Below are 23652 nucleotides of genomic sequence, written 5' to 3' on the forward strand. Positions count from 1 at the left end.
TGTTGTGTTGGCTTGGTGACCCAATCTGATGTGTTGTGGTGGCTTGGTGACCCAATCAGACGTGTTGTCGTGGCTTGTGTGAGGGGAGGAGATGAGGGGGAGTACAGGAGGGTCATCTCAGCTGCAATGGGCTCATCTCCAACACACCGAAAACCATGGAGATGATGGTGGAGTTTGGGAGGCGTAACACACGTCATCATATGTGGTGATGGAAGGGGAGGGGCATCGAGGGGGTCCAGACATACAGATATCTGGGACCATAAACTGGACTGGTGGTCAGTGCATTCAGATGCAGCATACAGGAAAGGGCAGAACAGTCTGTAATGAGATGCTGTTGCAGATGTTATATCAGTCAGTGATTTCTATGCTGCAGATGTTCTATCAGTCAGTGATTTCTATGCTGCAGATGTTCTATCAGTCAGGGATTTCTATGTTGCAGATGTTCTATCAGTCAGTGATTTCTAGAGCCATTTCTTATGATGGTGTGCTGGGGTCTGAAAGTAAAGGATGCTAATGAACTGTATAAATTGAATTTGAATTGTGGAATAATACATCACCATAGACCCCGAAGCCATTTGTTTTGAGAATAACGGCTGGCTGATGAAGTTATTGGCTGGCTAGCCGGCTCAGCCAAAACCTAAATGGCTGCTGCAGCCGCCAATTTTTTTATGGCTGATAATGGCTTAAGTTGCCTCTTCATGTCTACAGATGTCTATGTTGTACTAGATCTCAATACACAATGTTATTACATCATTTTTAACAAAGCTCTGCACATTTCACTTGACTTCAATGTAGACTGAAGCATGCATTGTGAACTAGCGCAGCAATTTCCACGAGCGTCCAGCTGCTGGACGCCTCTCGCAATTTCTGGAGATGGTGAAATGCTGCAGTCGCAGTAATATCGCGTGCTGTAAATCTGTCCGCTCCAGAATACGTTTCATATCATCAATCTTTGGTTTTGATGTTTGTGCAACCGGGCCCTGAAGATTTTCAAGTCCGAGTAGAACTTCGTAGGAATTAGGAAAGTATATGAAAAGCGAGATCAAAATAAGGCTACCGGTGGCTTTCTTTCCCCCATTTCATCTCAGCGCGAGAAAGCAAAAACATTGCAGAACTTTTAATTGGCCGTCAACTCACTGAGTCCTGTGTATCGTAGCAACGAGCACAAGACTCATGTGGTGAATCCAGTGGGAAAACCTTGGTCAGTGCATTCAGATGCAGCATACAGGAAAGGGCAGAACAGTCTGTAATGAGATGCTGTTGCAGATGTTATATCAGTCAGTGATTTCTATGCTGCAGATGTTCTATCAGTCAGTGATTTCTATGCTGCAGATGTTCTATCAGTCAGGGATTTCTATGTTGCAGATGTTCTATCAGTCAGTGATTTCTAGAGCCATTTCTTATGATGGTGTGCTGGGGTCTGAAAGTAAAGGATGCTAATGAACTGTATAAATTGAATTTCTGTCATAGGAGGAATTCAGCTGGACTTATTGGGGGTGACTGCAGAAAAGGTGTATGCTGAACAAGCTGAAGAACATTCTAGAAAGCACCTCTCATCCACTGAGTGACAGGCTTGTTGTTGAGCTGAAGAGCAGCTTCAGTAGCAGGCGTGTTCACACCTTCAGTGTGTGTGTGTGTGTGTGTGTGTGTGTGTGTGTGTGTGTGTGTGTGTGTGTGTGTGCGTGCTAGATGGTGCTGTTGTGAAACTAAAAATCCCCTCAGGATGAATAACGTATTTATCATCTTATCTTTAAGAGTGCCTCTAGGGGGAGAACTGCAAACTGCAAAGGCATGCCAGTGTAGAGAGTGCTGAATAATGTGGGTGCGTCTCATGCAGCGTTTATACGTCCTCCCTCGCTCCTCGATGCCTCGATCCTCACTGATCTACATAAAGAATGATGGGGGGGAAACAATGGGATAGTCTATCCAGTGTTAGTTATAGATCAGTGGGAACGCCCCTCGAGGATCGAGCATCGAGGATCGAGGAGGCATGATGAGAGGCACCCCGTCTCTAGTTGGGAGAACTGCAAACTGCAAAGGCATGCCAGTGTAGAGAGTGCTGAAGAGTGTCCCTAGTGGGGAGAAATGCAAACTGCACAGGCATGCCAGTGTAGAGAGTGCTGAAGAGTGCCCCTAGTGGGGAGAAATGCAAACTGCACAGGTATGCCAGTTTAGAAGGTGCTGAAGAGTGCCCCTAGTGGCAAATATGGAAACTTCAACGTTTTGTGATCAATTTGACATCTAGAAATAAATACTTTATGGATATTAAGTTAGAGGGGTGACCAAGAGAGAGGAAGAGTGAGACCTGGATTCTGACATCGGTGTTATTTTCATTCATACAGTGCGTGCTATATGACTATAACTAGAAGAGACAGAAATGAATGGGGAGGAAAGAGTTAAACATTCATGACAAGATGAGTTGCTCTTGATAGTATGAGCACACCTTAATATCCTGAGACAGAACAAGTCCAGCCAGTTCTCTACAGGGAGCGTCTGAGACTCAAGGAAATGACAACTGAATAAAACTCAAAACTGTAAGTTGTTTACTAAATATCAGTTGTAGGCGATGTTCTTTACATTTCTCTTGGGGTTTGGAGGTGCCTATCCTTAACAGGTGTATGCAATGTTTGTATGGAGTCCTATTTGTGGCCCTATTAATAGCAGTTTAAGGTAATAGTGGAATTGCAATCTCAATGGCCATATATTTCTAAGTAATGATGCTGTTAGACTTTATAAAACAACACGCGAGATCTATTAGACCTTCACAGAAAGAAGTCTGAGTTCAACTTCATCACCTATTGTTTTGACATATACTGTATGCCTGAGATTCAGATGTCTAGCTGTTTTGATAGTTCCTTAATGTAAAGGTATAAACTGTCTCTTCCTGGATACTCTAGAAAGAGCTAAACATGCATGACAAGACCAGTATTTTGCTTTGTATTGCATCAACAGGATTAGACTTTCACCTGGGAGGTTGTATCAGAACATTCTAGTTTGATTTCTGTTCAGTTTGTGTAATTCTTTGATCAACCTCACTGTTTTGAGATCTAAATGTGTGGCATAAAAAGGGGGATGTATGAGAGAGGATGAAAATGATAATGATAGGGAGGGTGGAAATAAGAACAGCATGTCCATGGTATGGGAAGATGTATCAGTCATTTGTGTGAGGAAAGAGGACAGATATTTTATGACATAATATGACCACACCTCAACCTCATGTGCTCGGTGTCCAAGGGAATTGATCTTATATATCACAGACAAATAATAGTGTGAGTGAATTACAAGACACACAATATCTCCAAGGGACTGACACTGCCATTGACACAGATAATGTGAATATATTATTTAAAAGTATATGAATAGGTTTTATAAGTAAAATGGATTCATACTTAAATATGTAGAGAAAAGACGTGTTGACGTGTTCAGAGCAGCAAGTGACTGAACGAGTCCAGGCGGTTCAGCAAGGGAGCGTCCACAGTGATGAAATGTGCAGTGGAATGCAGGAGAGCAGCTCATCATGAGGGAGTGAATTCACACACAGAGGAACATTCTCATATGAGGGAGTGAATTCACACACAGAGAGGAACATTCTCATATGAGGGAGTGAATTCACACACAGAGAGGAACATTCTCATATATATGAGGGAGTGAATTCACACACAGAGAGGAACATTCTCATATATATGAGGGAGTGAATTCACACACAGAGAGGGACATTCTCATATGAGGGAGTGAATTCACACACAGAGAGGAACATTCTCATATATATGAGGGAGTGAATTCACACACAGAGAGGAACATTCTCATATATATGAGGGAGTGAATTCACACACAGAGAGGGACATTCTCATATGAGGGAGTGAATTCACACACAGAGAGGAACATTCTCATATGAGGGAGTGAATTCACACACAGAGAGGAACATTCTCATATGAGGGAGTGAATTCACACACAGAGAGGAACATTCTCATATGAGGGAGTGAATTCACACACAGAGAGGAACATTCTCTCTCTTACTGTTGAGTAGCTTACTGGTACACAGTGCGTGCGGCCGTACACCTGCACAGTGTAAAAAAAGGAAAAGTCAGGGCTGTCCAATTTCCAAACCATGCTGCATTACAATTACATAAAACAATCTACAAACCGTATTACTTTAGAACAGATTTGAGAGACTCAGCTGAAAGTTTTTCTGAAGACATATTTGCAATGACTGAGACTCATGTTGCTGACAAAGTGTGTCTGAAATTATACAGGAGTTGGGGGAACTCTTGGAGGGTCCACATTTTTTTAAAAAAGTTATATTATCATTATTATTATTATTATTATTATTATTATTATTTATTTTATTTTTTTTAAAGGCCAAACACATTTCTTTTAGAGTTATTTTTTTTAGCTTCAATCAGATACAGAATGACAGGAAGCAAGTGGTAGAGTGGAGAAAGGTTTTGGAAAGGAACGTGGGTTAGGACCTGTGTTGCCGGAGTGGTAAGTTGTTGCCCTAACCGATAGGCCATCTAGGACCCCAAGCATTTTGAAATAAGAAAATTACTTTTAAAGTATTGCTGTACACAACATATATACCAAACCAGACAAGTGAATTAGGCATGTCAGTGTCAGCCTTGTCATAGTATCTAATATTAAGGAAAGTTTCAGACCAATTAACCAAGGTGTTGTCCATATCTGTAACATTTCCTATTTGGTTAGCAGCTTGGGTATGCGGATATCATCTTATTTTACTATTTAAGATGACTATTTACTATTTTGTATTTTACTATTATTTTGTAAATAAATTCCCCAAACTATTCTGACTTTGGCCAGCTGGTGACGCTATGCCAGACATATTACCGGTAGGTGTTTGGATGTCATATATACACCTAATCTGACTGATCTGGTGATGTGATGTGATATCTATGAAATGCACTTCTGATTTGTAATCCATATTTGACAACTTAACCTGTGTGTTACTTTCACATGTATATCATAAACATGACTTGCTATTCCATGGCACATTAATCTACGAAACGCAGTTCTGCTTTGACATTCATATTTGAAACCTTAACCTTAACCATTGTGTTGAGATAGTATACTGTAAAACGTGTACTGTATTTTGGATTTAATATGTGACGTGTAAGACAAGCATGTTTTGTGAGGATGAGAATTGAGTCTGCATTGTCAATCCAGTTCAATTACAAATATGACTTTCTTATGAATAGACATTACTGTAAATATACAAAAAACAGTTATGATTGGTAATCCACATTTGAGATGATAACCAGTGTTTTGATATGGTGTACTGTAAATCATGCACATGTAAGGCTTACATGAATATCTTTGCTTCAGATCATTGAATTCACAAAACCTTATTTAAACCATATTTAATGTGAATGTGTGTGTGTGAGTGTGAGTGTGAGTGTGAGTGTGAGTGTGAGTGTGAGTGTGAGTGTGAGTGTGAGTGTGAGTGTGAGTGTGAGTATGAGTATGAGTATGAGTATGAGTGTGTGTGTGTGTGTGTGTGTGTGTGTGTTTGTCTCTGTCTGTGTATGTGCTGATGTAAGCAAAACTTAACTAGTAAATCATGATTGTGTGACTTTGCTGTGTTCTGGTTATTACATGACATTCCAATCAAGCATTTTTGTGAGGATGAGAACTTGGGTCTAAAATGCAATGGCCACATTTCCCAGATTCGTTAAGAAGCTCTTAAGTGCTAAGAACTTCTTACGAGCATTTTTAGAGCGTTCTTAGAGTGCTCCTATGAAGTTCCTAGCATTTAAGGAATTTGGGAAACCCGGCCAATGTCATTCTTATTAGGACATTCCACCACACACATACCCTTACCATAAACCCATATCTAAACACATTTAACAACCACAACACTTTTAATATCTCGAGTGTCAGCTGACTATGACCAATCTTTATTGGATGAGATGTCTCAGGTGTCCTTGTTGCTCACCCACCTGCCCACTGAAATGGCTCGTGCTAATGTGCTAATGGTAAGTGCTTGGCTGGAGTGATTTGGTCACGCAGGCAGCTCTGGTTCTCCCATTCCTGGCTTCTGTGACCAAGGCAGCCTCGCCCTTTTGCAGCCATGGCAACAGACTCAACAGCCCCCAGCTAACTGCTGGCGCCACCAGCTGGGGAACGCTGCTCAGCAGAGACAAAGGAACTGGCATAGAGGTCCTAAGAAGGCTAAAGGTGCCTCTCATGCAGCGATCCTCAGTCACTGATCTACATAAAGAAAGATAGAGGAAGGGATAGACTATCCCAATTGTTGCCGCCCCATCATTCTTTATGTAGATCAGTGAGGATTGAGGCCCGAGGAGCGAGGGAGGACGTATAAACGCTGAATGAGTGGCGCCGGCATGGAATACTAGAACCGTGGTTACAAAATTAACCTGCATTCTATTTCACAACGGAACTATGCCAGTCACATGATAATAGAATGACAATACTACGTTGATTTCCTTGAAGCAATGAGTCAGTTTACTTGATTAATACAACTTTATTAGAATCAAGTCAGCAAAAATAACATATAGCTCACTGCTGGAAAGACACAGAGGGTTGAGTATAACTGAACTCGCCCGCTGCCGGCGAGGTGCCCGCTGATGTCCAGCTGGTGGCCGCACGTACAGTATGTAAAGAAAACACCTTCATGAGGTTCCTCTGGTGGAGTGCACCCTCACAGAAGATGGAGGAGGGCGACCAGAGGTCCTGTTAGCAAGCTAGATCGTCTCCACAATCTAAGGTGAAAGATGCTGTTTTGTGCGTCGTTTATCCTTCACACTCTCCCCAAAACAGACGAATAACTGGTCTGTTTTACGAAACACACGTGTCCTGTCCACATAATGAACCAAGGCTCTCACTGGACACAAAGCCCACAAAGAATCAACTTCACTTTCTGAAACTTCAGAAGAGGGAATGATGGTCAGCAGTAAATCCCTGTTTAAGGCCCGTTCACACCAAGAACGATAACGATAACGATAACAATAACTATAAATAAATATCGCTCTCGTTAATATGTTATCGTTCTTGGTGTGAACGGCCCTTTAATATAACCCTGAGGAAGAATTAGGTCGGTAGAATGACTCGCCTCATCCGGGCCTACGCGGTAGCATTCTTCACTGACTGAGAGACCATGTAATTCACTGAGGGCCAGATGTACTAAGACAGCGCAAATAGCGAGTTTTTGTATGCGCAGAGTGCGAACGCTGTGCTTTGCGAAATTGCGTGGTATTTACCAAGCTGTCACTACATTACGTTAATTGCGTTCAGTGCCGCCCGTTCCCGCCCCCTGTATCACGCCAATTGCGCATGCAACGAGCGCAGTTGAATATTGCAGCAATAAAAAGAATCAAAGTTTAGCGGTCATACACGATTCAAAGAGATGTCATTGTCATCACATCATGTCAACGAGCAGCGACAGACAGAGTAGGCCTAGTAGTTCTTCAAATCCACTTAAAAAATACTTGAACTATTTACTGCACGTAGACTTGGGATATGACTTAATGCCTAACAGATTGAGAAGTGTAGACTATGTTGTGAAAGAGAAAATAAGGTTGCTTTTGACATAGTACAATGAAGAAAACGGATGCTCTGAATATTGATTCAGCTGTCTCTAAAAGTTTTTCTAATAGACGCATTTAACCGCAATCTGGATTAGGCACCTGCTTTCAGAAGGCGGAAGTTTTTCAACGCAAAATAGACGTGCGCTGTTTTCATACATCTGGCAGAATACTTAATCAATCGCTATTAGCACCTCTCCTCCCCTGTACTTGCGCGTTACACCCATTTTCACCTGATCCGCCCAGGAATTAATATGCATGACACGGAAAAGCGCAAATAGCCCTTTTCAGCTCCCACTGCAGGCAGTCTGCGCGTTTCCCTCATTGCGGCTTGTTTGTACATATCCTCCCCATGTTTATACGCGCACGTTACGCCTGAAATGGGCGCAAAACGTTAGTACATCTGGCCCTGACTCTCTTAGTGGAGGTAACGGCCACAAGAAACGCTGTCTTAAGAGACAACTGCTTTATCGGTCATTTGATAGGGGTTATTCAAGTGCCTTGAGAACTACATACAAACTACATACAAATCCCACAAAGAGGAGTCAATGAACACCACATGATTCCGGAGAGAGCTCCCTCTCTTCACACCATTGGCTATATATATCTTCCCTCTTTTGTCATAAGCTAAGGTGGTTGAGGGTGCTCGTGCACTCTTCACTGACTCCAGTTCTAGGCCGGACCATTTTCCCTGCTCAGCGGCCAAGCCCACAGTCTGAGCTCCCATGGTGTCCCCATGTGACAGAGGGCTCTGTCTAGCTCACGTCACATAGTTGTCCGAACTACTGCTTTTACCGCGGGGGTGCACACCCAACGTTATTAGCCGGTACATGATAACACACATACACATAAACACCGCATATGAACCGTAGCCGACACACGGAACACGCACATACAAAACATTGCACAGGAGACTCGCGTCTTTTCTCCCAGTCACTCCCGGTCACGTTACATAGCCATTTAATAAAACGTACATGAATAAACATACACTTACGTTTTGGGAGCGCTCTACGTTTGTCTGTCGTATGTCTTGTCTGTTTTTGTCTCTCCTTCTTACAGTTTAGTTTGTCCTAGCCATTGTGTGTAATTCCTTTCAGCGTTTGTTTGGAAGGTTTGAAGACTGCGCGCGCCGCCATGACAGGCCAACCGAGTGTGTGCTATTTCAGTGTGGTCTGGCCTGCGCAATGCAGTGTGGGAATGGGCAAATCTATGGGTAGAGGGGTGCTTTGGTGAATAATGAAATTAATGAAATGAAAGTGTATAAGTGGTGGTAGATTGCTAATGAAGTTATGCTAATGAAGAGTATTGATTGCCAGTAATACTGTCCTTGTGTTATTTATGAATTACAATGTCCATGGTACTTAATTGATTTATCTTGTGAATTGGTGCAACCTGTGGGAGGGGTTGAGCGTTCAAAAGAGGGGCTCTGATTATTCTAGGGAGAGTGAGCAGAGCACCAGCTCAGGTAACTTTGTGAGACAGACTGTGGCTGTAGTGGTACAAAGAAAAACGTGTTGCCTTAAACTATTGAATTCCTTTTGTTTGCTTTTCTTAGTTTAGTAAAGTATTTTGTTTCTTTAGTAGGCTATATATATATTTTTTATTACTCATTTATATTGTTGGCCAGCATTTTTTGCATTCTTCAATTGAATCATTTGGACTTTTGGGTGCACTTTAAAAATAAAACACCTTGCACTAAAGTGCTGTTGTGGCGGAACCTGGATTATTTTGAAGAACCTACAGCTGAGCTGGATGACTCTGTGACACTCCACTACAAGTGACAGCAGTGTTCAGGGGCACCAGGGCCACTTTGGAGCTATAAGAACTAGCTGCAGACCTGCCTCCCTGTCCCTGTCCCTGACCAGGGCTGCTGGAATCAGTGGGAAGGTGGGAAATGCATAAACTCGTGGGCCAAGGCGTCCAGACTGAGTGGACCCGGAGGATTGGACATCGACACTGGGCACTGTGTGTTTTCTGCAAAGGCGAACAGGCGCGGGAGTAGCAGTGTGAACTAAGGGACTATGAGCCAATTTCACAGTGTCCAGGTGCCTGGCCTAGTTGATGTTAATGATGCCTTAATTGGCAGGGTAAAACATCTTCCTGTTTCTGTCTTTCCTATAGACTGAGCTGTTCCAGCTGTTGCTTCGCTTATAGCTTATAGGGAAGTCTTCAGGTGGAGTTGTGGTATTGCCCCATGCCAGTATATACTTGGGGGGAGTGGTCATACCACACCTGTTGCATGGGCTTACTCATTACTTCACTTACTCATATTCAAATGAATTCATATTTGTGTTGTGACTGTTTCCATCTAGTGAGACACATCTCACTTACTCATATTCATATGAATTCATATTTGTGTTGTGACTGTTTCCATCTAGTGAGACATATCTTACTTAATCATATTCATATGAATTCATATTTGTGTTGTGGCTGTTTCCATCTAGTGAGACACATCTTACTTATTCATATTCATATGAATTCATATTTGTGTTGTGGCTGTTTCCATCTAGTGAGACACATCTTACTTATTCATATTCATATGAATTCTTATTTGTGTTGTGGCTGTCTTGATATTTGTGTTATTTATATTCACATTAACTCATATCAGTGTGTGGTGACTGTTTCCATAGTGACACACACACTCTGAGATGAGTGAGGAGGCTGAGTAGGGCCCTGAGACCAGAGTCTGCACTACACAGCTGTGTAACCATGGAGACTGACCAGGACATGGATAACACTGTTAGCAGGAACAAAACATCAACACGGACCAATGCAGGGTGAGTACAGAAAGCATGAACACACATGCACAGACACACACACACACACACACGCACACACAGACACACACGTGTGTGTGTGTGTGTGTGTGTGTGTGTGTGTGTGTGTGTGTGTGTGTGTGTAGGGACATCCCTGTCCATCTTCAAAAAAACTTCTGAAGACCCAGTTATTCAGAGACCATCTCCTTTCGTAGCTCTGTTTACAACATTGACAGGGACAACAAGGAGGACATTCCCCCTCTGGACAAATGCACTCACTGATGCACTCATTCTTACTGCACACAAATTTGTCCTAGAATTGTTGTTAGAATTGCTTTTAAAAAGCCATGTTGTAAGTTGCTTTGGTTAAAAAGTGTCAGCCAAATGTAATGTAATGTAATATACATGTAAATGTAATGTAATTACCCACACACACACACACACACACACACACACACACACACACACACACACACACACACACACACACACACACACGCACACAATACAATAGTTTTGTAACAGTTGTGTGTATTGTGTGTGTTTGCAGAACACAGAGACACAGACCTCCATCTCCAGTGCCCAGCTGTGTGTCCATGATGAGTGATTGGTCCATGCCTGAACCCCTTCAATTCAGCAGTGGTCCATGCCTGAACCCCTTCAATTCAGCACCGGTCCCATCAGGAAAGAGGTGAGTTTAGACATTTAGGAGATCATGCAGGGAGATACACACACACACACACACAACACGCACGCACGCACGCACTCATACACACACACACACACACACACACACACACACACACACACACACACACATACACCATACACACACACACACACACACACACACACACACACACACACACACATATACCGTAAAACTTCAAACAATATAATAGCCGAGTCCCAAATAGACGCATGTCTCTTTTAAACACCTGGTGTGACGACAGATTTGGATTAAAGGCCGGTCTCCAACAGAAGCCTGGTCGGTTTTTTTAGTTTCGGGTTGTATTTATTCTTCTTATACCCATCAGATCGTCTGTTTAAGCCAGCATGGTGCAGATTGCGCACACTAAATGTATAATTGCATGACTGCGGAGGTGAAAGCCAGAGTTCCAAATTCTTAACTTTTTTCGACATTGGTCTATGTCCTGCATTATTTAATAAATGCCATTTTGTTAAATTTGCGCACTAGACAACATATTTTATCCCAAACTTTCTTTGTTTAGTTTCACTTTCTCTCATTTCTCTGCGTTTCTCCGCGTTTCTCTCAATAGCCTACCATGGCGGAAAAGAAAAAGACAAAGACATGATTTGATTTAAATGACATTTAAGATGACAGTTGTCAAATTTGCCTAAGAAAATTCGGAAGAAGCAGCGGCAAGATATTTCTCGGTTGATCCAAAGAGGCTGAAGTAAAGGCTCAGTAAAGGCTGAGATGCAACGTCTGTCTCCAAAGAGGGAGAGCCCTGCGCATCTGGTCGGGAGCTGCGCAAGCAAGGCAGGCAAGTGGAGGAGAGCGACGAGGAGGAGGAATTCGCAAATCAACCTAGTTGAGGATCGCGGTGATAGCGATGAATAGGATAATTTTTAATCACACGTGTTAGGATAGGTTAGGGTCACATGATAGGGCAAGCACTGACTTACAGGCGGGGCTTCAGTGATGTCATTACCTGTGGCTAATTAGGCTAAATTGAACACCTGTCCTGAGTTCTTGGCTCACAATTAGTTTCCAGGCCTTCGGAAAGGATGGGCGGCCTGTGTTTTCCCCTGTTTTGAGAATGTTTGCCAGTGAGCAGGCCAACCTGGACAATTTACAGAACGTCTCGACTGAACTGACGCTTGGGCTATTCGAGGTGCTATTCAAGAGCTACACCGGGCCAGGGAGAGCCACAGGTAAGTGACCTCTCTCTGGAGCTCTGCCAAAGCTGACACGCACACATTACACTCACACACGGTAGGTTCTACTTCCACATCTTTGCATCACATAGGGCCAGTGTGTAGCTTAGTGTTTTGGGGGTTTACATTCAGGTTATGTTGTGGTCTGGGTTGCAGCTGTGAACAAAAGTACACCCTAGACAACGAAGCGTAGCTTAGTTTGGTAGCTGGCCTGGACCATTTCGTAACAACACGATTGCAGTTGTTTTACAGGGTAGCATTCATTCTTTATTGTTGATGTGCTATCAGGGGCAACAAGTTCATAGGCTCGATGGTAACTTGAATTGTTCAGCCCGCTGTCACATCGTTTCTTTATTTTAAGCTGCCAATAATTTACTGTAAGACAAAGCTTATTATATCCTAGGCTAATTCTAATATGATGATTTGTGAAACACATTCGGATTATAGGCTAAATAAAGTAGCCCACCATACAGTAATATAAGGTGGTAACCTGTTTTCATGCTTTCTCTGCTTATGCTATTGGGTAGTTATTATGACCGCCGCTAGCATAGCTAGCGAAGCGGTCATATAGTTGTTGTCAAAGTTTTTTTTTTTTTTTTTTTTTTTCCGTCATTTTTTGGTCAACGATTCCCGGGACACCGTAACACCAGGGCACATGAAACTTGGTGGGCATGTAGCCCCAGTAGACTTGTGCGGAAAAATTTCGTTTCATCCCCGGGGGTCACTCCCCCCCCGCGCTGCCCCCGCCCGAAGCCCAAAAATTGCAGTTTTTCCTACATAACTACCTGAACCGTGGCACCGAGGATGACAAATTTTTTATGGTATGTCGGTCTCAAGAGCTCGGATCAACTTAGCTTATAACCAGTCATTTGTGATTTGCACCCCCATGGTAAAAATTGAAAATGTAATGTAATATTGCTTTAATTGCCCCTATCTTCAGATGAGATGCTATGAACTGCACCAATTTTCATGTGTATGATTAACCTGGCACCCTCTGGGAGTATGCCAAGTTTTGTGGAATTTCATCCATGGGGGGCTATAATAAATGTATTTATGTGTGCATTTAGTGAATGGTCCCTCAACGTGGCTGTTCTACACTGAAGCCTAGAATGGCCTGTGCCCCATGTAGCTGTGTCACTGGCCACCCCCGTGGCTACCCTGTGCTTACCAAATAAAACAATTAGGCCTATGTATTTATTACGATTTTATATGAGAACGTCAAAAGCAGAACTAATACAACAACGTTCAAACACTGCAGCCTGCTGCCACTGGTGTGTGGCGCTGGCGCTGCTCAGTGAGTGATAGTTCAGATCAGAGAGAAGAAGACAAACGAAGAAGATGGAGTTATGATTTCTCAGTTCCGAATGGCGGCCATATTGGAATTTTCTTTACTGTTGCTAGTTTATGGTTTCACACTACTTGATTTCTCATGTTGCAGTAAGCTAAACGATTTCATCTCTTACGTGACTTGTTGTTCTTGCACGTAACTGTGTAACCGTCAGACTTATAAAGAAGTTGGTAAATGTCTTTACGTTTAGAAACGTAATCAAGCAACTCCTCCGAGCAGATGCGAATAGCCTACAATGTCAGTAGGCCTACTCAAACCACCAGTCGCAGGCTTAGGACTAGGTAAGTAAAACATCTCTTCTCTATATCTCTACTATTTTCATTTTAAAAACTGTATTTAAAGCGAACACCTGTTTCCAAAATGTATTTATAGAGTCTGTACATGTGGTCCCTAGCTTGGTTTGCCCGAAAATTAAGTGGAAATATCCTTTAGAAGTGTTTACTTTAGGCGCTAGTTAGCATGTAACAGCATCTGAATTAATGAACTGGCATGGTGCATTTATACCTGACGATCTCTTTCAAATAATTTAAATAAAAACCGGACCTCATGGTTAGTATTTATAGAGTCTGTACATGTGGTCCCTAGCTTGGTTTGTCTGAAAATGAAGTGGAAATATCCTTTAGTAGTGTTTGTACTCTAGGCACCAGTTAGCATGTAACAGCATGTGAATGAATGAACTGGCCACTAGCATGGTGCATTTATACCTGACGATCTCTTTCAAGTTATTTGAATGAAAAACTGACATCATGGTTAGTATTTATAGAGTCTGTACATGTGGTCCCTAGCCTGGTTTGTCTGAGAATTAAGTAGAAATATCATTTAGAAGTGGTTGTACTCTAGGCGCTAGTTAGCATGTAACAGCATCTGAATGAATTAACTGGCCACTACTGTATGGTGCATTTATACCTGACGATCTCTTTCAAGTCATTTAAATACAAAATTTATATCATGGTTAATATTTGTAGAGTCTGTACATGTGGTCCCTTGCTTGGTTTGTCTGAAAATTAAGTGGAAATATCCTTTAGAAGTGTTTGTACTTTAGGCGCTAGTTAGCATGTGCCAGGTGTCATACCATTGCAGTAATCATCTCACTAAACCAATCTGTTCAACAGAGTTTGCCAGTCAGACCCGGTCAGACCACTACACCTTTGCCAGCACCACCACCCAGCAAGCTTCATCAACTCCAGCCATGCCGGTAAAATACAGTGCCTATTGACAGCCTACACACCCCTGTTCAAATGCCAGTAGCTTTGTTCATTGTTAAATCCTGTTGTTCTTAAATGTGCTATTGTGTTTTGGAAAGGTATTGCATCACATTACTCTTCACCTTTTGCTTTTGTAGTAGAAAACATGTTGATGGTAGTGAAAAGGTAGTAAATTCAGCTCAATTTTGCTATTTTGGGAGGAAACACCACCAAAGATGCTGTTTAAGAGGATGCTGGGCCGGGCTTTGAGGAGGTCCCTGGCGCTCCAAATTAATTAGACTGGTGCAGCAGGAAAGGTGGCTTTTAAGTCCTTACATCTGAAGATTGTGTTGCATAATATCATTATTAAAAATAATTTTAATAAATTGTTTAAGCATGTACAATAAATAAAGCATGTAAATGAGCATGTAAAATAAATAAACAAAAGCATGTAAAATAAATAAATAAGCAAAATGTATTGAACCTAATACTATGTGTGGTGAGTCTGTGTGATAGTTGCTGAGGATAAATGTTTTTATATTGGATTATTAAATTACAGAACACATTTATAGGTTTCTCATCAGCAGGCACTGTCTTCACCTTAGTAGGCCTACATTTGGTAACTTTGGTAAGCCCTGTAAATAATTGTAAATTGTTCTGATTGAGGGCAAATGGAAAGTGTTATAATGTATTATTGCTATTTTAGTACATCATTTTCATTATTATGGCCATAAATAAGGCCAATTAGAAGCTGGTGGGTAGTAAGCGGCAAAAGGGTGGCCCTTTATCTGGAGCCATTTCTGAGCCGCCGGTGGACCGCCAGAGAACTGATGAGCAAAACTCCAGCGGGCCACTGGTGGGTACCCGCGTTGGACCGCCAACTCTGCCGCTGGTTTGTAACAGTAATTTTAGCATTGCCCATGGTGGATTAAATGATTGCAAAATATTTATTGAGGTGAGTTTAACAAGTGTAATTTCATTGGCATATAATTCAGGCCTAAAGTAGATGGCTAAATGGCTACAATAGAAGGATACACGAAAAGCCCAAACTACCAAAATCTTCATATTTTATTACCACAGTTTCTATCTATAGGCCTCTCTTATTTGGTATACTGACTAGACATTATTGAACAAACAGAGGCTATTCATCTGTATTTCAGTATCTCAGTAGGTTAAAGTATTTTTAGATACCTCCCTGAAATTACTTTTTGCAGGTTGTGATGTCTTCTATATATTGTTGACGTTACTGGCAAAATGGCGTAACTGTTAAATTCCAATATAGTGAGTAGGCTATTGGCAAAACCGATTTCCATTTTTATGTTGAGCCGGCAGTTTAAAAAGTAACTAAGTTCACACACACACATATCAACAGATTCATATGCACAGATAAACACACTTCCACGGATTCCACACACACACGCGCACACATGCACATTCACACACACACAGACAGACACACACACATCTTTATACAAGCAAACTCACACATGCACACACTCATATACACATGAGCTGCAAGAGTAGGAGATATATACATACAGTATATTGCACAAATCGAATTGCGTAATTCGTTTTGGAGAGAATGTGCAGAACTGAGCGGCGGTCATATTGTGTACCGCTATGCGGTGCATCTAGTTTCTAATCCTACAATAAACCTACACTCAACTAACAACACTAAATTAAACGCCTGTCTCATATAGACGCCTTTCTCAAATACACGCCGGTGCATTTTGGCGATTTGGTAAAATAAAAGCCCGGGCTATTGTTTGGAGTTTTACGGTATGTACACATAAACACACACACACACACACACACACACACACACACACAGCAGGGTCATTCCGTGTCAAATCACCCAATTTCAGCTACATTTTTGGAAACTCTCCAAAAAAATCTGAAATAAATCACAGGTGTTTGTAGACTAAACAGAGAAAGCAAAAGCCAGATGTGTCTTGTATTCATACCATCAGTGTGTAGTTGAAACATTGTGTGCTTAGTAAATTATGCTTTTGTTTACTGATTGATACAGAAACACCATTTTTACAAAGGTGTGGAGAGTTAATCAAGCTGTGTTTGCTTTTGCAAGAGAACTACAATGTTTTGATAATTTGGTGAAATGTTTTGTTATTTGTGTGTAGAATTTAGCAAAAATAGCCAATAGTTACAAAAAATGTGCTTAAGCAATCAGAAAAAACTGTTTTTCTCAATTGTTTACACACAATTTCTAGTACTTGAGACACAATTTCCATAATATGTAGCTCATGCACCAACCTCCTGAACCGATTCTGCTGAACTATAAGCACAATTTCTGCTTTACACTCAAATTGCAGTTCTATAACACACTGTTTTCAAAACACTACACACAATTCTGTGCATTAGACACAATTTTCATGAAGAAAATCTCTTGTTTTCACAAAGAACACACTGCCATTCAAATTCTAAAGCTAACTGCCCTACCATGCACACTGACTCATCAGATGGGCAAACTCCTGTCACACAGTCTTACAATTAGCAATCAGAGCTTTAGTTTTACAGTAGTAGTACAGGCAGAGGCAGAGCCAGAGGAGTGAGAGTAAGAGGAGGAGGTGTCAGAACCCGGAATCGGAATCAAGCGCAGATCCAGTCAAACTCAATGGAAGGGACTTTTAATTGTAACAGTTCAGACTGCAGGCAATACACAATCCAGGGACAGGCAGAGTTTGTAGGTCAGTAGGCAGACAGGCACAGGCGAACAGTCCATAAACAACAGGCAGGGTTCACAGGCAGACAGGTAGACAGGGTTCAGGTAAGCAATCCAAAAACGACAGGCAGAGGCTAGGTCAAAGACAGGCAGCTCTTACTTGGGTCAGGCAGCAAACAGCATAAACTGTGACGATCCGACAAACTAAACTAACAAAGGCAGGGTTTAAATACCCAAACTGATTGGCAATGATTGGACACAGGTGAAGAGACAAAATGGAGGGAACACAACAAAGACAGGAAGTTACCCAAATAAGGACATGGGCGTGGCCCTTGGCATACAACAGAAGCACACGGCTAGATCAACAAAACAAGGAGCTAACATTACATTGACAGGTAGGGGGAGACAAAACTAAAAGTCCAAGTGCAGATCCTGACAGTACCCCCCCCTCTACCAACGCCTCTTGGCGTTGGCAGCGGGTGGCACAGGGCGCTGGCGATGAAAATCCGTAATGAGTGTGGGATCGCAAATGTCTCGGGCGCGGACCCAACACCTCTCCTCAGGGCCGTAACCCTCCCAATCCACCAGGTATTGGAAGCCACGACCCCGACGGCGGACATCAAGCAGGCGGCGAACCGTGTACACTTCAGACCCATCAACGAGTCGGGGGGGTGGCGGGGGCTTGGGGGTGGGGCACAGGGGTCTGCAGACAAAGGGCTTGACCCGGGAAACATGGAAGGTTGGGTGGATGCGGCGAAGGGAAGGAGGGAGGTTCAGGCGGACTGCAGAGGGATTTACCACTTTGGTGATGGTATAGGGACCGATGAAGCGTGGATTCATCTTAGGGGAGGTCACCTTCAGGGGAATATCTCGGGTGGATAGCCAGACACGCTGGCCCTGGGAGTAGCGGGGAGCCCTGGTGCGGCGACGATCTGCCTGATGTTTCGTCCTGGTCTGTGAACGAAGAAGAGCAGCACGAGTACGCCTCCATGTCCGACGACAGCGACGGACGAACGCCTCTGCCGAGGGCACTCCGACCTCCTCTTCTTGGGCTGGGAACACTGGGGGTTGATAGCCAAGGCAACACTGGAATGGAGACAGACCGGTCGCGGAGGATGGCAAGGAGTTCATGGAGTACTCCACCCAAGGCAGCTGAAGACTCCAGGAGGCAGGGTCTTGGGACGTCAGGCAACGCAACACCATCTCCATTTGTTGGTTGGCCCGCTCTGACTGGCCATTCGTCTGGGGATGAAAACCTGAAGACAGACTGACTTTAGCACCCAGGAGCTTACAAAAAGCACGCCAAAAGTGTGAAGTAAACTGGGGACCTCTATCTGTGACCACATCCATAGGGAGCCCGTGTAATCGGAAGACGTGCTGTATAAGTAACTCAGCCGTCTCCTTAGCTGAGGGTAATTTGGGTAACGGGACTAGGTGAACAGACTTAGAAAACCGGTCAACAATAGTGAGCACAGTGGTATTACCATGAGAGGGGGGCAAACCAGTGACAAAGTCCAAAGCAATGTGGGACCAAGGCCTCCTTGGTACAGGTAGTGGTTGCAGAAAGCCAGCAGGTGGTTGATTCGATGGCTTATTCCGGGCACAGACAGAGCAGGCTTCCACAAATTCCCGCACATCCCTGTCCATAGCCGACCACCAAAAGCGCTGCTTGATGAGAGCAGTAGTCCGTTTTGCCCCAGGGTGACAAGCCAACTTGGAGGAGTGACCCCACTGCAGGACCTGTGGACGTACAGACTGTGGCACAAAGAGGCGGTTAGGAGGGCAGGTGCTAGGACCTGACTCACCCGGCTGGGCTGTGCGGACGATGGCCTCAATATCCCAGGAGGCAGCACCTACGAGACACTTTGGGGACAGGATGGTGCTGGGAGCAGGAGCAGGATCAGAGTCCGGGAACTGACGGGAGAGAGCGTCAGGTTTTCCATTCTTGGAGCCTGGTCGATAGGACAGACAAAAGTTAAAACGGGCGAAAAACAAAGACCAACGAGCTTGTCTGGGATTTAGACGCTTCGCAGAGTGGAGATACTCTAGGTTTTTGTGATCTGTCCAAACTAAAAATGTCTCTGCTGCCCCCTCCAACCAATGTCGCCACTCCTCGAGAGCGAGCTTGACTGCCAACAGTTCTCTGTCTCCAATGTCATAGTTGCGTTCAGTGGGTGTGAGTTTGTGTGAAAAGAAGGCGCAGGGATGAAGCTTCTGATCTGCCTCAGAACACTGAGACAGCACTGCCCCCACTCCAACATCTGAAGCATCCACCTCCACTACAAACTGGCGGGTCAGATCAGGACGGATCAAAATAGGTGCTGAAGTAAAACGTCTCTTCAACTCATTGAACGCTGCCTCTGCAGCTGGTGACCAAGAGAATCTCACCTTTGAGGAGGTCAGGGAGGTGAGAGGTGAAGCCACTGTGCCATAGTTTCGGATAAACCGGCGGTAGAAATTTGCGAACCCTAGGAACTGCTGTAACTCACGCCGAGACGTTGGACGGGCCCAGTCTGTGACTGCTTTCACCTTCAGGTTATCCATCTGTACACCATCTGTCGTGATTACATGGCCCAGGAAGGCCACCGTGTCTTTGTGAAATTCACATTTCTCCGCTTTCACATACAATTGGTTCTCTAGCAGACGTTGTAGGACACGACGGACATGCTGGACATGCTGGGACATAGACTGGGAAAAAATCAAAATGTCATCCAGGTACACAAACACAAACTTATTTAACATGTCCCTCAACACATCATTAATCAGGCACTGGAAAACAGCTGGACAATTGGTGAGGCCGAAAGGCATTACTGCATACTCATAGTGGCCCGAAGGGGTGTTGAAAGCAGTCTTCCACTCATCCCCTTCCCTTATTCGGACAAGGTGGTAAGCGCAGCGAAGGTCAAGTTTAGTGAAGACTTTGGCATCTTGCAACAGCTCAAAAGCTGAGGACATCAGAGGGAGAGGGTAGCGATTCTTCACCGTGACATTATTAAGGCCCCTATAGTCGATACAAGGACGCAGGGAACCATCCTTCTTCCCCACAAAGAAGAACCCTGCACCAGCAGGAGAGGACGAGGGCCGAATGAGACCAGCAGCCAATGACTCCTCAATGTAGCTCTTCATAGCCTCTGTTTCAGGAGGCGATAAGGAATAAAGACGGCCCCTAGGAGGCGACGTACGAGGCAGCAGGTCGATGGCCATGTCATAGGGCCGGTGTGGAGGTAGGGAAGTAGCTCGAGCTCTGCTGAACACAACCTTGAGGTCCAGGTACTCAGGTGGAACACCAGTCAGGTCCTGGGACTCCTCTGTGGCAGGCGAGACTGGTGACAGGGGTGCAAGTGCATTACGCAGACAATTGGACATACAGAAAGGACTCCAGCCTAGGATGTTGTTATTAGTCCAGTCAATGTGGGGGTTGTGCTTGACCAGCCAGGGATGACCAAGGACAATGGGCGAATCAGGGGAGTCTAATAGATAAAAAACTATGTTTTCCTGATGATTGCCAGAAATGAGTAGACTCACCGGTGGTGTGACATGAGATATCTCGGCAAACCTTGCGCCAGTTAGTGCCTTGGCCTCCAGGGGTGTCTGCAACTTGGCTGGCGAGAGGTGTAATCCAGAAGCCAGGGAGGCATCCATGAAGTTGCCATCGGCCCCCGAGTCGATAAGAACAGAGACTGTCCGGCGGTGAGTACCTGTAACAAGCATAGCAGAGACAAGAGTGTGGACAGCAGGGGAGGGATGAAGAGGAGTGACGCTCACCAGTAATCCCCCCTCTACAGGTGAGCGTTGTCTTTTACTGGACACTGAGCGAGGTAGTGGCCGAGATGCCCACAATACAGACAGGAATTAGAATCTCTTCTCATTTGTTTCTCAGATGGGGACAGACGGGTTTGATCCTCCTGCATGTGCTCTGGGCTGCCGAGTGCTGCTGGTGCCGGTGGTAGGGACAGTCGGGCAGCCTCCCCAGTGGGTGCTCTCGGGCACTGCCTGGGTTCTCGTTCCCCAGTGCGCTGCTTCAGGCGTATATCGATCCGGACTGCCAGACTCACCAGGTCATCAAACGTAGAGGGTAGTTCACGGGTGGAGAGTACATCTTTGATGGCCTCAGAGAGTCCGTTAAGAAATGCATCGTACTGGGCATCAGAATTCCAGCTAGTGGTGATGGCGAGAGTGCGGAAGTCTATGGCATAGTCAGAAACAGACCTCCTTCCCTGGTGTATCTGCAACATCATCCGGGCGGCTTCTCTCCCATGCTCAGTATGATCAAAGACCTTCCTCATCTCGTCGGAGAAAGCCCGGTAGCTGAGGCATACTGGAGAGTCTGCATCCCAAATGGCCGTTCCCCACCCTCTTGCACGTCCGGTCAGTAGGGTTATGACATATGCAATCCGGGACCGATCAGAGGGAAAGGTGACAGGCTGCAACTGGAACACCATGGAACACTGGGAGAGGAAAGATCTACAGGTTCCCGGCTCCCCAGCATAAAGCTCAGGGGCCGGAAGTCGGGGCTGCGGCGGAGACGGGGGTGTAGACGCCAGGGACAGTTGGACCAGCTGCAGCTGGGCAAACAAGTCGGTTATGTTGGTCATCATGGACCCCACGGATTTTTGCATATCTTCAAATTGAGATTGATGTCGGCCAAGAAGCACTCCTTGCCTCCTGACTGCGGCTTTCATCTGCTCAAGATCTGCTGATTCCATCATGGTCGGATCGTTCTGTCAGAACCCGGAATCGGAATCAAGCGCAGATCCAGTCAAACTCAATGGAAGGGACTTTTAATTGTAACAGTTCAGACTGCAGGCAATACACAATCCAGGGACAGGCAGAGTTTGTAGGTCAGTAGGCAGACAGGCACAGGCGAACAGTCCATAAACAACAGGCAGGGTTCACAGGCAGACAGGTAGACAGGGTTCAGGTAAGCAATCCAAAAACGACAGGCAGAGGCTAGGTCAAAGACAGGCAGCTCTTACTTGGGTCAGGCAGCAAACAGCATAAACTGTGACGATCCGACAAACTAAACTAACAAAGGCAGGGTTTAAATACCCAAACTGATTGGCAATGATTGGACACAGGTGAAGAGACAAAATGGAGGGAACACAACAAAGACAGGAAGTTACCCAAATAAGGACATGGGCGTGGCCCTTGGCATACAACAGAAGCACACGGCTAGATCAACAAAACAAGGAGCTAACATTACATTGACAGGTAGGGGGAGACAAAACTAAAAGTCCAAGTGCAGATCCTGACAGGAGGATGGGGAGGCCAAGGACCGTAATCTCTGATGAGATCCGAGCCACTAGAACATTGCAGTGCTGCGTATCAATACAGTACAGTACCGGACAGTACAATACAGCTCAATGAGCACAGTAGTACAGTATTGCCTGTGGGCTGTTCTGTAGGACTGTACAAATAAAGTATGTTTCAAGTATTTGGGGAAAGTAATCCTACTTTGTATTCCTACAGTTTACAGTATTTTACTATTTGTTTGGCAGCCGAAAGATTACCAACACAAGGGCTTCTGTCTCCTGAACAGGAAACTGAAATCATGAGCATTGTCCTAGAAAAACCGGCATAACATTACGGCAAATACAAAAAAAATAATAGAAAACAATGAGATATTTCAAAATATTGATAGGGTAAGCATATCAGCTTATCTGCTGTTTGTAGTACTGTTTGTAGTGTAACACTGAACAAAAAAAGGCCCAAGTCATTATACTGTAATGAATGGAGAAGAAGTGTTTTCAATTCATCGCAGTGTTTTACACTGAGCACATCAGTGTTCAACTGGTCCTTATAAATGTCTTGATATATGATGGTTTGTGTGTGTCTCTTGAGAACAAAAGAGCATTTTGAGGAGAAATTGCATTGTTTTGAAGGTAAAGTGTCATTTTGCAGGAAAATTGTGGAGTTTTGCCCATTGTGTGTGTTGTTTTGGATTTGTGTGTAGAGTTCTGAGAATATGATATTAGAAAACTGTAAAAGAGCACCCCATGTGGTACAAAGTGGTACTGCAGATCCAATGCAAGTTCAGTGGATTTATTGAGAATATTTTCCAAAAATCATATCTCCAATAAAGAAGCTCAGCAACAAGCCCAAATTTTGGACAGATGATCCTCACATACAGAATGATATATGGTAAAATGAAAAAAAAAAAATCCTGTTAAATGATAGGACGAAAATGGGCTTTGAAAATCAAGCTCAATTAAAACAAAATGTT

The 23652-nt window shown here is 44.0% G+C and overlaps 1 protein-coding gene across 3 annotated transcripts in view; it reads left to right on the plus strand.

The window, feature by feature from the left end:
• Positions 1–23652, plus strand: part of LOC134080071 (NACHT, LRR and PYD domains-containing protein 3-like) — a 110994-nt gene that overhangs the window by 63363 nt on the left and 23979 nt on the right. The window contains exons 1-3 of one of the 3 annotated variants that reach the window (XM_062536339.1): positions 2453–2534; positions 10190–10336; positions 10866–11006. In XM_062536339.1, the coding sequence (XP_062392323.1) occupies positions 10269–10336; positions 10866–11006 (209 nt within the window). In that variant the 5' untranslated portion in view covers positions 2453–2534; positions 10190–10268. Of the gene's footprint in view, positions 2535–10189; positions 10337–10865; positions 11007–13490; positions 14761–23652 lie in introns of those variants that run through there. The other 2 variants (XM_062536421.1, XM_062536505.1) reach the window with 2 other exon arrangements.

The sequence above is a fragment of the Sardina pilchardus genome, chromosome 1 (assembly GCF_963854185.1).
Source record: "Sardina pilchardus chromosome 1, fSarPil1.1, whole genome shotgun sequence".
NCBI lineage: Eukaryota > Metazoa > Chordata > Actinopteri > Clupeiformes > Clupeidae > Sardina > Sardina pilchardus.